The following is a 14,412-nucleotide window of genomic DNA, read 5'->3' on the forward strand; positions in this document are numbered from 1 at the left end:
GATCATGTTGTCACTGAATCCCCGGCTTCATGATGGTTGTGAAAAATTTCCACAACTCGCCGGTCGAACCGATCGTATTCCCACGAGCAATGTGGGCCAACATCGTATTCAGGGCCTTGCGATGGAATCATACTTTGGCAATGGATCCACCCATCGCCAAAGATCTGGGAGAGGGACTTGGGCTTGGTGGACTGGCAACATTTTGACTGCCACGTAGCTTTCCAAGATGTGGCGGAGGCGAGTATTGTAGAATTCAATCTCCCTTCTTCACGCCACGCATCGCAGAGGGAAATACAAAGCGGGATACTGGGTGCACCCCCTGAAACCTCTCTTGAGACCGTATTGCACTCTAGTCAGTGAGTCGACGCCTACAGCAATCAGCAGAATAAGATCGATCATGGTGAAAGAAAGAGCTCGCAAGGGAAAGTGGCCTCATCTCAGCCTTCAACGCGAATTGGCTAACAATAGAAGCCACACACCGCTGTTCTTCAGCTGGATGAGAAAACCCTAGTATTGGCCCGGAGTAGTGCGAGATCTGCGATGGTGGAACTCAGAGCTCCATACACGGGTGGGTCCCCTCAGCTAGTCACGGGTGTTGACTATCATATTATAGGAGGCCACTAATGATGATAGTACGGAAAGTGAAGGCTGAGCGTCGGGTTGCTGGAATATCGTACATAGTGGAAGGGACGTAGATGGTTCGGGGGTTTGACTTTGATGCAACACACAGCTCCACTGATGGAAGCTCCGACGTACAGATAAAAAGATTTTTTTTTCCAATTCACCAGAGTTGGTCTCCCCCTCAATCAGAATATATAAACACCTAGTTCCACGTAGACATATGATTAACAATAGCGTTCGTTCTTGTAGTTGTTCTAAATAACCGGACATACCCGCATCATGCCTTCGGCTGATATCAGTCCTCAAGGGGAGTACCAACTTGCGGTCGAATGCAACGAAGGCCTAGGTCAACTCTTTTTTGAACAGGTTCGACGACAATGCTCGTCACTAGCGGTGGTTGACGGCGGCTTCTCGCTCACATACGAGGAGGTACACAGACATGCTTGTCGAGTGGCGAATAGACTCTCTCTTACTTCTTTAGCCATCGAGGAGCCTGTTGGTATCATTGTCAACCATGGGCTAAACGATGCACTGGCACAGATGGGAACAATTTATGCTGGCGGGACTTGTGTCCCGATGGATCCAAACCTTCCAGACCAGCAGATTCGGAACCGATTGGAGAAGCTTCAAACGCGATTTGTCCTGGTTGACGGCCCAAACAAAGCCCGAGACCTGCCATTCACCCAAATCTTACTAGACGATATGTTTATTCCGGACACTACTTGCAGTACATCGTGGGACGAAGATCGCTATCCTGTAGCTACAGATCTATCTCACCGGACGCATATCATTCATACTTCCGGGACTACCAGCGAGCCGAAAGCCGTACAGATCGCCGCGCGTTCCATTTTGCAGGTTGTCTTTCATGCACCATTCGAGCCTGTGAATGCTAAAGATGTTGTTGCCCACGTCAACAAGAGTAGCTTTGACGTTGCCCTGTTCGATATATGGGCTCCGCTGCTCCGGGGAGCCCGCATTGCCGTGTTGAATACTCCAGTTCTGTTGGATCTTCGCCTTATGGCCAAACATATCGACCTACTGGGCATCACTGTCATGGCCACCACGACCGCACTGCTTAACCTAGCTGCATCGACATTTCCTCGCGCTTTTTCCAAGCTACGCCTTTGCTTTATTGGTGGTGAAGCGGCGAATGTTGCAGCCATCCAAACAATCTTTAACGAAGGGCCCCCAGCTATGTTGGTCAATGCGTACGGTCCCACAGAATGCTGTATCTTTTGTCTTACTCACCAGATTACTCCGAAAGACCTACATGCGGGCTCTATCAGCATCGGTATGCCAATCGGTCAAACAGTTGCTTATATTGCCAATGAGGCCGGGCAAGAAAGTGATGAAGGTGAACTCTGGATAGGAGGAGCCGGTCTTTCTCCGGGCTATGTCAACCAGCCTGAGAAAAATGCAGAGTCATTTGTTACAGTTGAAAATGCTGCCGCAAGTCCCAACGGCCCCCTTCGGCTTTATCGCACTGGTGATCTGGTTCGCCGTCGCCAAGATGGCCAAATTGATTATATCGGCCGCAGCGATCATCAAGTCAAAATCCGCGGATTCCGAGTCGAGCTCGGAGCCATCGAATCTAGTCTGCTCCAAACTGGCTACTTCTCTGAAGTGGTCGCGATGAAGGTCGAACTGCCACAAGCCGGAGCTGGCTCACTGCTGGCTGCATACGCCACTCCTGCGGATCCAGACAGTCCTCCAAACATTGATTCTGTGCTAAAAGATCTCAGAAATGTTCTCCCAGATTACATGATCCCTCAGCTGGAATTGATCCCAAAGATGCCTCTCAACAGTCATTGCAAAGTCGATCGGAAGCACCTAGCGACGCTCTTTTGCCAACGGTGGAAGGACCAACAGAAAGACACATTGTCTCGTTCGCTACGTAAAGATACTCGAGCGATTTTAACCGTCCTTTGGGCCAACCTCTTGGCCAATCCGGTGCCCTCATACCAAGATGAAGATGATTTCTTCGCTTTGGGTGGTACCTCCTTGCAAGCATCGCTATTGATCAGTCAGATCCGACGCGCCTGCTCGTGCGAAATCTCTCTTTTGGCTCTGTACGATAACTCAACCCTCGGTGCTCTTGCCAACATCATCGATCGTTGTCCCAAAGACGGGAGCTTTGAGACCGTCCGCAACGAGACTGATATCTGGGTCGCCGATTCAATGCTTGCTGACGACATTCCTACCCCAGTCGGACCGCCCGTAAATTGGCAGAGCGATATTGAAGGTCGGGTTTTCTTCACCGGTGCGACAGGATTTGTTGGTGCGTTTATGCTAGCAGATCTTCTTCGTATGCCGAACGTCCACCAGATTGGCTGCCTGGTCAGGGCTAAAAACGCAGAGGTGGGCATGAAGCGCCTGAAGACTGCCTTGGCCAAATATGGTCTCTGGGATGAGCGGTTTCGCTACAAACTATTGGCCTTCCCTGGTCTACTGGAGGAAGCATATTTAGGTCTCGGGCAAGCGCGCTTTAACGAGCTAGCCAATTGGGCCAGTGTTGTCTTTCACCTTGGCGCTCGGGTCAACTATACCCAGCCCTACTCTTTACATCGCCCGGCCAACACTCTTGGTACTGTCAATGTGATCCGTTTTGCCTGTGCTGGAAGAAACAAGCCCGTTCACTATGTATCTAGCATCTCATGCTTTGGACCTACCGGCTTCGTAACTGGTTCTACTGCAGTCGATGAGGATGAAGCCCTCCTACCACATCTCAAGGCGCTTCCCTACGACCATGGATATGCACAGAGTCAATGGGTTGCCGAACAGCTGTTGCGTCGTCTAATGGGCCGAGGATTCCCTATTGCAGTCTACCGTCCGGGATTCATCACCGGGCACAGCCAAACCGGCGCTTGCAACCCCGATGACTTTTTCAGTCGCCTGATCCACGCCTGCTTTGAGTTAGGATGTTACCCCCAGCTTCCCAACCAACGCAAGGAATTCATTTCTGTTGACTATGTCAACTCAGCCATTCTGCATATTGCTGGCGATCCCGCAAATCTCGGACATGCTTTCCATATCGTGCCGCCGACAAAGGACGACAACATCGATATGGATGCCTCCATGGAGCTCCTTAATGGGAAGACTGACTCTGTCATTGAACGCGTGCCCTATTCGGAATGGATCGACCGTTTGTCTTCCAAGACACCAAAGTCATTGCAACCATTGCTACCCATGCTAGCCGAGAAGGTCCAAGATGGTTTGACAAGGTGGGAGCTCTATGAGAACATGCCACAATATCAGACGAAAAATACAATGAGGGCCTTGGAGGACTATCCGGGGGGCTTGGAATTTCGTCCTCTGGACTCTTCGTTAATGGGAAAGTACGTGGACTATCTACGGAGCCATTCATCCTGGGTGGTATGAAATTGAGATGTCGAAGTGCCTCGCTTGGTATTGATAAAAGTCCTTACTATTCGTTTCTCCTTTGTATGTACATAGTGAATGTTTAATATAGAATTAGGGGTTATGCTCCTAAAACTCTCTATGCTGTATTGCTCGGGTTACGGTTTACATTTTCTTACGTATTTTTATTTACTTTTACTCGGTCTTCGTTTGTTCTAGTTTCTGTCCTTTCTCGTGCGATTGGTGGAAGGCATGGCCAAACGAGTGGTCAATAGTAGACTGGAGTATCTCGGCATCTTGCATACGGAGTATTGCCCTTAAGCTCGACCGTCAGTGCAGGATAGATTAACGATCAAAAGCTCAGTTGCAAGATATAGACATATCCGGTACTTGTAGGCTCGTGTACTCCGTACGCATAAATATATCACAAGCCAATAAGGTAAGAGGCGATACTGATCTGTGATCTCGACTGACATAGCCAAAGAAATCATTCATCTGAGATAGATCATCTGGGGGGAAGGCCCGACACCAACCGTTCTGAAGAATGTAAGGGCTTTTCCTTGTGGGCCGACGGCGGTGATGCACTCTAACGCCCTCCCACTGCCACGGAACCCGCACAGTTAGCGCACCGGCCGTCGACGGTAACTGTTGGTGGCACAGGAAAGGATGGAGCGTGATGGAGCCGCAGGGAAGTCTGCGGCTTGGCTACGGCGGGATCGAGCTCATTTAGTCGGTTGTGGAGGTCGATGATTTGGTTCGACTGTTGGAACTGAGCAATCACCCCGGCGGGGGTGGAGACTGATATGTGCAGAATGGTACATCACTTACAGCAACGCCGTCTGGTTTGGCTTCTTCCCTTAATCGGTCCATTCACACCAATAGCCAAACTGGATACAATTAAACCATTGCGGACGCTCCCTGCTACGGCGGATCTTCCTTGCCTGGTATTGGTAGTAAATTGCGCCAGGGCCCAAGTATGAGTTTTCCTGGGATAAGATATGGAGGAGTGGCACTACTAACTGCACTCACTGGGATAGTCCTTGGGACTCTCTTTGGTAAATATGGTGCATCGTCAAAACCCTACTCAAAGAATAGAGAAAGTTATACTAAGCAGCTAGAGACCAGGACACGGACGGTTCTAACAATACCGCTTCACCACGAATTCCCGACAGATTAGTTTAGATTTAATTTTGAGCAATGAAATCCTGGGTGGAGAGTCGAAAACCTTCTCTTTTTGCATGGACCAGTACCCTGTACTCGGGTTTCATTGCTGTCGGAGAAAAGCCATTCTGAAGGGAGCAACCCCTTTTCCTCTCTGCCCGGCTGGCGACATGTTCTCACATCTTGATGTGCTCTCACTGCGCATGAGCAGGGATGATTGCTCCAGGCAGGGATGAAATACGCCGAGCCCTGTCACTAACGCATCAGATATATATATCTGGGTGGTGTTGGAAGCCGAATCACATGAATAATTCATAGAATGGAAAAGTAAAAAGGCCAAAAGGAGCTAAGGGAACCCAAGGCAAACACAAGGAATTCACGATTATAATCAAACTTCACCGTCTGAGTTGAGCTAGACGATCCCCCTGTCTATAAGAATGTATAAAATAGATTACGGTCCGCCTTGGGCCTTGGCTGATCCTTTTCACTCGCTAGGGCAAACGGATCCTTATACTTAGTGCGTGCCGCCCCAGTCATTCCGATTCTCCCCGCCCCGTTCGAATGCTACGCTGACAGAGGAGTACTTTAGGGTTAATCGGATGCCTTTGTCCCTATAATCCTTTAAGGATTTAGGCTCAATCCGTAGCGTTGCTCAAACCCGGATCTTCTGAAACTCCTCCAAAGAGAAGCCAGCGATCAAGCCCATTGACCGGGGTTAAGCTTCGACGCTATTCTAGTTGAGATCAAGATGTTGGCCAATTCCTATCAGATTACAAATGCGTGTTGGCCCATCCTGCTGTATACCGGCCGCAGGCCTTTCGTTTGGCGCTTCCGGTAAAGAAGATGCCAGAACGAAATACGAGAATCTATCACACAACCTGCTACAGACCGTGCAAAGCTACGCTCGGGATGTCCTTACCAGCAGCTGAATGCTCCGATGGCATCTCCATAACGCTATCTATAACCCAAACAAATTGCGAGTGTCTGGAGAAGCAGGAGCCTGGGCAGGACACGCCGAACTTGTCCCTGTGCGAAGGGTCGCCAGAGCGCCGGAGAAAAAAAGCCATTGTCGTTCTTCCTCGCCTTTCTGTGTCTACTTCTGATGGTCTTCCTCGTTTCGCTGGATACGACCACCTTGGCCGTCGTGGTCATTCAGCCTATCTACACAAGCATCTCGGATATTATCGGCCGGAAAGCCCCTCTCTACATCGCTATTGGCCTTTTCTTTATTGGATCTATTGCTTTCTCCGTGGCCAAGAGCATGGCAGTGATTATTCTGGGCTGCGTACTCCAAGGTCTTGGTGGCGGCGGTCTAGATGTTCTAAGTGAGGTTATTGTCGCTGATATCACCACACTGCAAGAGCGTCCGCTGTATATTGGCCTACTATCCCTGCCCATGGCCGCAGGAAGTATTCTCGGACCTATTCTGGGTGCTCTTTTCAGTGAATATGTGGACTGGCGGTGGATCGGCGGGATCAACCTTCCAGTGATTGCCGTGGCTGTCGTTCTGGCCATTTTCTTTATGCGTCTCAAGCAAATCGGCAAACCATTCCGTGAGCAGACTCATCCTTTAGATTGGCTTGGCATTCTTCTATTCCTGGTTGGATGCGCCGCTGAGCTGGGCAGGAACCATATACCCATGGAAATCCTAGCGGACCATTGTCTCCCTGGTAATTGGTGTCCTAGTTCTGATTGTTTTTGCCGTGTATGAGGCCCAGCCTGTTAAACCGGTCTTTCCCTACCGCATCTTCCGTTCCCGCACGGCCCAAGTGACCCTTATTGGAAGCTTTATCCATGGTATGGTCCTGTATACTCTCTTACAATATCTTCCGCTGTTCTTTCAGGCCATCTATCTTGAATCACCGCTTCGATCTTCCATCTCTATCCTTCCCTTTTGCGTTGTTGTCATGGCCTTTACCGGTATTGCCGCGTGGGCCGTGGATATCTTCCGACACTACCGCTGGGAAATCTGGACTGGCTGGGTCTTCCTTGCCGTCGGGGTCGGACTCTTCGCACTATGGGATCATGATTCCTCCCTGGTTATGACCGCTAGTTTTTAGGTCATCGCTAGCATTGGTATCGGCACAATTTTCACCGTCCCCCCGATCAGTATGCAGGCCAGTGCCCCGTCAGCCGAGGACCAAGGTCTTGCAATGGGTATCATGGTCTCGTTCCGACTCTTTGGAGCACTGATTGGTCTCGCGATCGGAGCAACCACTTTCAGCACTGTATTTGAGAATTCTATGGCCTCTGTTGGCCCGCTGCCAGAGACGTTGACTGTGCTGAAGAACGCGAATGAAGCTGTCGGCTTCATCCCGCAACTGGCCACCGTCGACATGACGCCCGCACTTCGTGATGCACTTCGGGGAGTGTATCTGGAAGCTATTCGCACGATCTGGTACGTGCTGGCCGCGCTTGGTGGCGTGGCTTCCTTAGCTCCTTGTGGGTGGAGAGGTTGACTATTGAGACGGAGGAACTGGGCCGGCAACACTTTGAATAAATGCTGTGGAAACTTAGATTTGGGCTCTTCCTGGAGCTTGGTTTCATATATAGTATGCTGGCGTGGTTTGTGATGACTATACTCATTGTATAAGGGGAAGTATGTCTTTGTCCTACGCAGCAGACCATTGCAGGCATATAATCAACTGGGGAAATGTGCCCAAACTAAAATCATCTAGCATAACGAAGAATGTCACTACAATGTTGCTATGATTAGATGCTAAATATTTATTTATCAGCTCAATAGATCGCTTTCTATATGCTAAAACGGTCGTCAAAAGAAATCTATGTAACACTCAACTATATCACCACCATACTAAAACCAGCTACTTTTATTCCATATCACAAAGAAACCCGTTAAGAGCGGGTTATTTAGTTGTCTATTATAGTTAAAATATTAACAGGACTAATATTGACGTGATCTATCGAATTGTTCAACCTCCCGAGGTCTCCGTACAGTGGTCTCCACCATAGATTTTTCTTTTTCTATTTTTACTATGATATATATACTCCGTAAGCGCTGAACATCGGAGTCTATTCAGCCACACCTTTAAATTAAACCCCATCATTGGCCATAGATACTACTAGTTTCCGTACTATAGCCCCCACCGAATAGGGCCGACCCGCGTTGTTGCCCTACCCCTGGACCTTTTTCCATGACTTACTTCTCAATAGACTCATCTTATTCGTACTTTTTCCACAGTTATTATAGTTCTAATAGGTGAAGGCCATATATTATACATATTGTGGCAGCTATTACTTTCTAGCACACAATTTATTAACACCCAGTGGCTAAGCCGAAAGGGCAACTATCACTAATCTACTAATACATGTCCTAAATATATGCCATGTCTCCTTAGAGCCCATACAGAATTACTTTTAGTACATGTCATCCCATCTGTCACTGTCGCGGCGGATTCTCGTGGGTTAGTAGGTTTGTTAGTAGGCTGGCTTGAAGGCGCTTCTTAAAGTATTTAATATCCTATTCTCGACAGTAAAGGAGACGCAGAAAGTCTCATCCCTTGATTCTGCTCTTACAGATCTGCAGTCGTTGATTTTTCGGGACAAGAGCTAATTTCTCTTGTTCTGTTAGAAATTGGACTTAATATTTAGATTTATCTGTTTACTCGAATAATACCCCAAATAGGAGTCGTATTTTCTGACTTGCCACTAAGTTACATATACATACTTATTGCTGGCTGTATACAACTAAGAAGAGCAATAAAGACAACCAAGTCTTATTATTTTATATATATAAATTAGTTCCCTGTAGAGTTGGAGCGACTAAATCCACAAGATTCTAAAAGTTAAAAAAAAAAAAAAAAAAAAAAGGGACTGATAACAATAGAAAACTAGTAGTAAAATAAGTATACATTTTACTAGATACAGAACAACTGGCTCTGTATTTGCAAAAATATTTGTGGGAAAACACAGTAAAAAAAAAAAATAATAAACAGAGCTAGAAAAATTGAACTAATTTCCAAAATTTTGAAGATTTCTCTGCAAGGCTTCCTGCAGCTGACATGCCTCAGCCTAACGGTGGCGGCTGTGAGGTAATTCTGCGGCCAGTTGGAGTAAGATCTTATTGTTATAGATACTAATAGTAACCGTATCCAAAACACTTAGCAGTTTACAGAGAATATGCTGTGTAATTATATATTAATAAATATTATCGATAAAAAGCTTTTGTAGCAATCTAGAAGTATTAGAGATAAAACTTGACAATATATATATACTTAAATATATTTTATAATAGGCCAAGTCGTTTCAAGTTTTGATACAAGTCTACTCGGTTATATTAACAACAACAACCCTGTCTTTTAAGGAACTTGTCAGTCTGCGACCTTTGTTATATATTCTACAAGTTGAATATCCTATTCCAGTCTTCCTCGAATACAGCGTCCAGTGACTTTGCTAGCTACCGTTTAAAACAATCGAGCCTTACCTTCTGGATATTGTATGTGTAATAGTAATTATAAGTAACTGGTTGACAAGTTTCATCTTGCAAAAGCTTTTCCAACTCCCATGTGTATGGCGAAGCCGTAGAAGACGGGGGGCTGGGAGGTAGAGTGGAGGAAGGCGATACCGCCGGCACAGAAGGAAGGGACGGTCACGGACTGTTGGAGGGGGATGGAGTAGGTCTCTTTGTTGCAGGGTGTTGCGACACGTCTGGGTGGGAGACAATTATTATGATGGTGGCTGTCTCGGCGCATACCACAGACAATGTACAAAGAGCAATATCAGAGAACTGGAATGAGAGGGGATAATCAATGCATCCAGCTGTCTGTTCTAAAGGAATCCCAGACCCGTTGCGCTTGTGCAGTTCCGCCTGCCCGCCTTCACGGCTGCCGCAAGCGATTGCTGTTCGTTGTCGGCCCGCTGCGTCCGAGGATCCGCGCCACGCTCCAGGGGCTTCCGGGTGTCAGGCTAGGTTTCCTGACTGCCACGTCCCGAGGTCCTTTCCATAGGCACCACCAATTTCTCGTTGCACATAAGACCTCCTGCCGTCCATCATAGGTGTCATGTTTAGGGACTGGGATGAGAACCGTGCTGTAAGAGCTCGAAGAGAGCCAGCGACCGGCTCTCGCATGCAGGTCTCACGGTGTGGGTGTGCACAGATGTACCAGCCTCTTAAAGTAGGTATCGTGCAACATGGGCCTGGTTGCCCATGGTCGCGTCGTCCGAAGGGGGTCTCTGCTGCCTGACAGCCTCAAGGTGAGCTTCATCCTCTTCGTGAACATGGAGGGGCTTTGTGTTGGATCGTTTCCATTTCTCCAGTCTGTACCGATTTTGAGGAGCAGCCGCTAGGTTGTGTGAAAAAGACGTCCACGTACGTGATGAGATGGCAAAGGAGGAACAACCAGGCAACGAGGCAACGAGGCAGAACAGTACACCGCCTGCTCATCTAAGCTTTTGTTTTCCGGGACGTATTTCTTGATGGTCCAGGTTCTGGGCGATATATAAATAGACCACACCTGTCAAAAGTTAGTAGTTCAAAATATCGACAATGACCTGGGTCATTTCTACAGGATTGGCGGGACGCTAGACTTCGTATTCATCGGTGAGACTGATTTATGTGCAAAATCGATGCGATGATGCCTTTCGGATCAGGCATTCCAAAAGGGGTTCCAACTGACGAGGCAAAGCCAACCTTGTAGGGACTTGGATTCGGTCGCAATCTCAGTGTTTTTTCGGTGGGTAGCTAGGACCATTGTGTAGAACAAACGACGACATATCTCATGTATCGATTCGATCAACAATTGTTTTGCATGCAAGCCTCATGCAAGTCTCCCGCGCCACCAAGTTCAAGTCTTATCGTCGAACAGTATGTCTTGTGTCTGGGTCCGCCATGCCATGCCTCCCAAAGGCCAACATTTCTATCCTTCAAGATCAATAAGGCCATGTAACCCTCAGCTTATAAACCGAGGTCAAACGCACTTACCTAGCGGATGAAGTCAAAGGCGGTGGTCACAGTGGGTAGGCAGTGGCTTAATAGGGCTGTAGCGCTCACCAAGTCTCATGGGGACAGGGTTATCGTCAGCATACCTGCTGATGATATCCATACTGTTGGCGTAAGCTGTCGATCGCTCATTACGAGTCCAAATATACCTACTTGTTTCATCGTTGCATCGTTGTGCTGGAAGATCTTGTCCTTGCAAGACTGTAATGACGCAAGGAATGCCATGGAGTCGCACCACTCAATTTTGAGAGATATGTTTGTTTTACCTCCTTCTTTTATTTCTTCCCCCCCCCCCTTTTTTTTTTCTTTTTTTTTTTCCAATGTTTACCTTCTAGAAGTAAAGAAGTATTCCATTCAGCCAGTCATAAGACAATTTTTGTGCCACTTCCGAGTCTTTGCACATATTAGGTGCTGATCCGGTCGAGAACCCGAGAGACCAAATAAAGTCCACCCCCGACAAAAAAATCAAAAAAAAAGAAAAGAAAAGAAAAGAAAAAGAAAAAATGAAAAGAGGCTCAGAATTTTAGCCGTCGATCGAATCCTACTGGACCAACCAATGAATGGTAAGAGTGGTTGAACCATGGCATGGAGATCAGTGGAGTAAATAGTGGCAAGAACTTTCTCTATAGAGATGGCCGAAAACGTATAAGGAAAGAATATACGACCATCCACCCAATTCGTCCGCACACTACCAGAAAACCGCAAGGGGCACAAGAAATGGAAGATCGAGGAAGACTTTGCACATGAAAATGGAGCATGAAAACTCTTACTTCAACTCCTGTATTTGGTAACCAGACCCGGAGGGCCCAAAGGTTCATACCCCAGTGGTAGGGATAAAACGACAGCGATCTGCCAGATTCTTAATATCCCTAACCAATCTTATATCCAGAATTAGATCAGGGCAGATTTACACTTTTTAGTGGCTGCGTTGACATACCCTACCGTGTAAATAGATCGACATTGCCACATGCCATCAGCTCTGACTCCTCCATCCCTTTTATAGTTCTCTTGATCATTCTTTCCTGGGCTCAGCACAAGAGCTTTCTTCCCCAACGACACCATGGTGAAAACGTCCGCCACGGCAACTGTTACACCTGATAGTACGTCGCACGTATCCCTAGACTACGCGCTTGAAGCGCAAGGTCTGGAGCAGATCGGTGATGGGAAGGATCTTGTGCGCTGGGCTGCCACGAATCCACGGCACCCCAGGAATTGGAGTCCGCTCAGGAAGGCGTACGATATCACAATCATCATCTTACTAGAATTCTACACGTTGGTGCTCCTTGTATTCTGCCAGCCACCGTCCTCATGCTAACCGATGTGCCTATCTTAGAACCGCCGTCAGCACATCAGGGGTATGATTCGAGATTATAAAGCACGCGTTCAACCGTATACTGATACTTGACGTCATCAGGCAACAGCTGCCAAGAATGCACAGGAACAATTAGGCATTGACCCAACGATATCGTTGTTGCTATACGTGTCAACGTGAGTGGTTGTCCCTCTCGTCGCGAATTGGGCCCACGTGCTGATCAAGGAACAACAGGTATCTACTCGCTCAGGGGATTGGAAGTGTCGTCTTCCCTCCCTATTCGGAATGTTTCGGCCGAAAACGATTATATGTGGTGAGCACGGTGATGTATAGTGTCTTTTGCGCCATCATTGGGGCGACCTCGCATCCCGCCGCTGCAGCGGTTGGGCGTATCATCACCGGCTTTCTGTCGGCGGTTCCAAGTGTTGTCATCGCTGGAAGTATCGAAGACATGTTCTCCACCCGAGAGCGCATATGGCTTACCCTACCATATATAGCGGTTGCAGATTTTGGCATTGCGACTGGCCCGGTGATGAGCACGTACATCACGGCTGCTTGGGGATGGTAAGAAAATCCAGGTCACCGAAAACCAAAAGATTCAAGGACTCATGATGATCGTTAGGCAATGGGTCTTCTATGTGGCGGCGATTGTCACTGGCATCCTGGCCATTCTACTGTGTACAATCCGAGAATCCCGACCAACCCTCCTGCTGGAGCGAGAGGTGGCGCAACTGCGCAAAGTGACGGGAGATGAATCCCTAGAGGCCCTGAATCCGGATCGGGTTCTTGATATGGACACCTTCGTGCGCAATGTCATCTTTCGGCCCGCCCAATTGCTCGTTTCGGAGCCGATCATCATGGCGGTATCGATCGTCTGTGGTGTCTCTAGCGGCATTATCTATCTATTTACGGATGTACTGCCACCCGTCTATGCATCGTTCGGCCTTTCGACAACAACCGCCAGCCTTCCGTTCCTCGCTATCGGCTTCGGCTTTATACCGAATATCTACACCCGCTTTCTAGAATATCGTATGGCCATCAAACGCAAGGCGAGGCACGAACCTGTTCTCCCAGAACATAAGTTAGTTGGGTATATTATTGCAGCCCCCGCCTTGATGGGGGCACTGTGGTGGTTTGCGTGGACCATACCCCCAGCGGCTCATGTCCATTGGTTTGTTTCGGTTGTTCCCTTGTTCTTCATTGGATTTGCTATCAATGAGTTCGGGATTGTACTCGTGGGATACATGGCGGACAGCTATCTCTCGTTCTCAGCCAGTGCCTTCGCCGCCCTCTGTCTAGTTCGATGTGTCCTCGCCGCTTCATTCCCCTTATTTACTGGACGCATGTTCGACGCCTTAGGCCCAAATGTTGGAGTATCTGTCCTGGCCGTTGTCGCTACCGTCTTCTGTGCCATTGCACCTTTACTTCGGATATATGGTGAACGACTGAGGAAGAGGAGCAAGTTTGCTTCATACAGTCTCAAGGTTTACACGGAGAATACGGTAGAGAAAAGCGGTCCTTGATTACAAGACTAGGGGTGTTATTTACCATACTGTTTGAATTTTCTTTTCGGTAGATTTGATCCACGTCTGAGGGCGGGGATGGCGTCGAAACCGGCAGGGACGTTCTTCATTGCCCTTGTAATACTATATTGCTCAGGATAGTATATGTCATATATGCTGATTATAGGCAGATATTTCCGCATACTGTATTGACCAGCAACGCTTCTGAATAGATAGTGATATTATAAGGTCCATATATGATGTATCTTCGCCGATATACATGCTAAAGTGAACCCAGAAGGCCATATTATTACGTTTATCACGCTCCTGTCAGCCACTATCGTATTTGCTAACCACCAACCACTTGAAGCTAACCCAGGAGTATCTAGTGAATCAGGGAAAACTGAATAGTAGGAAATGCCGTGTAACAATTGCCAGTAACACGAATTAAGTCTTTCTGATGATGGTATGAAGAGCATTGCGGTCATGGCCTGTACATA

General features: G+C 47.8%; 3 protein-coding genes across 3 annotated transcripts; all 3 read left to right on the forward strand.

The window, feature by feature from the left end:
• Positions 1-900: 900 nt before the first annotated feature.
• Positions 901-3,999, forward strand: BDV27DRAFT_165382 (non-ribosomal peptide synthetase; the record flags this gene model as incomplete). Its single annotated transcript, XM_032073909.1, has 2 exons — positions 901-3,216; positions 3,250-3,999. 2 exons carry the CDS (start codon positions 901-903, stop codon positions 3,997-3,999), a joined length of 3,066 nt encoding a protein of 1,021 aa, XP_031932631.1.
• A 2,242-nt stretch (positions 4,000-6,241) lies between these two features.
• BDV27DRAFT_153039 (major facilitator superfamily domain-containing protein) lies at positions 6,242-7,598 on the forward strand (the record flags this gene model as incomplete). Its single annotated transcript, XM_032071705.1, has 3 exons — positions 6,242-6,739; positions 6,792-7,139; positions 7,200-7,598. The coding sequence occupies 3 exons, from the start codon at positions 6,242-6,244 to the stop codon at positions 7,596-7,598; spliced, it is 1,245 nt and encodes a 414-aa protein (XP_031932632.1).
• Positions 7,599-12,158: 4,560 nt separating this feature from the next.
• BDV27DRAFT_165383 (major facilitator superfamily domain-containing protein) lies at positions 12,159-13,933 on the forward strand (the record flags this gene model as incomplete). Its single annotated transcript, XM_032073910.1, has 5 exons — positions 12,159-12,370; positions 12,432-12,453; positions 12,513-12,586; positions 12,645-12,974; positions 13,033-13,933. 5 exons carry the CDS (start codon positions 12,159-12,161, stop codon positions 13,931-13,933), a joined length of 1,539 nt encoding a protein of 512 aa, XP_031932633.1.
• Positions 13,934-14,412: the final 479 nt, after the last annotated feature.

The sequence above is a fragment of the Aspergillus caelatus genome (genome assembly GCF_009193585.1).
Source record: "Aspergillus caelatus strain CBS 763.97 unplaced genomic scaffold BDV27scaffold_11, whole genome shotgun sequence".
NCBI lineage: Eukaryota > Fungi > Ascomycota > Eurotiomycetes > Eurotiales > Aspergillaceae > Aspergillus > Aspergillus caelatus.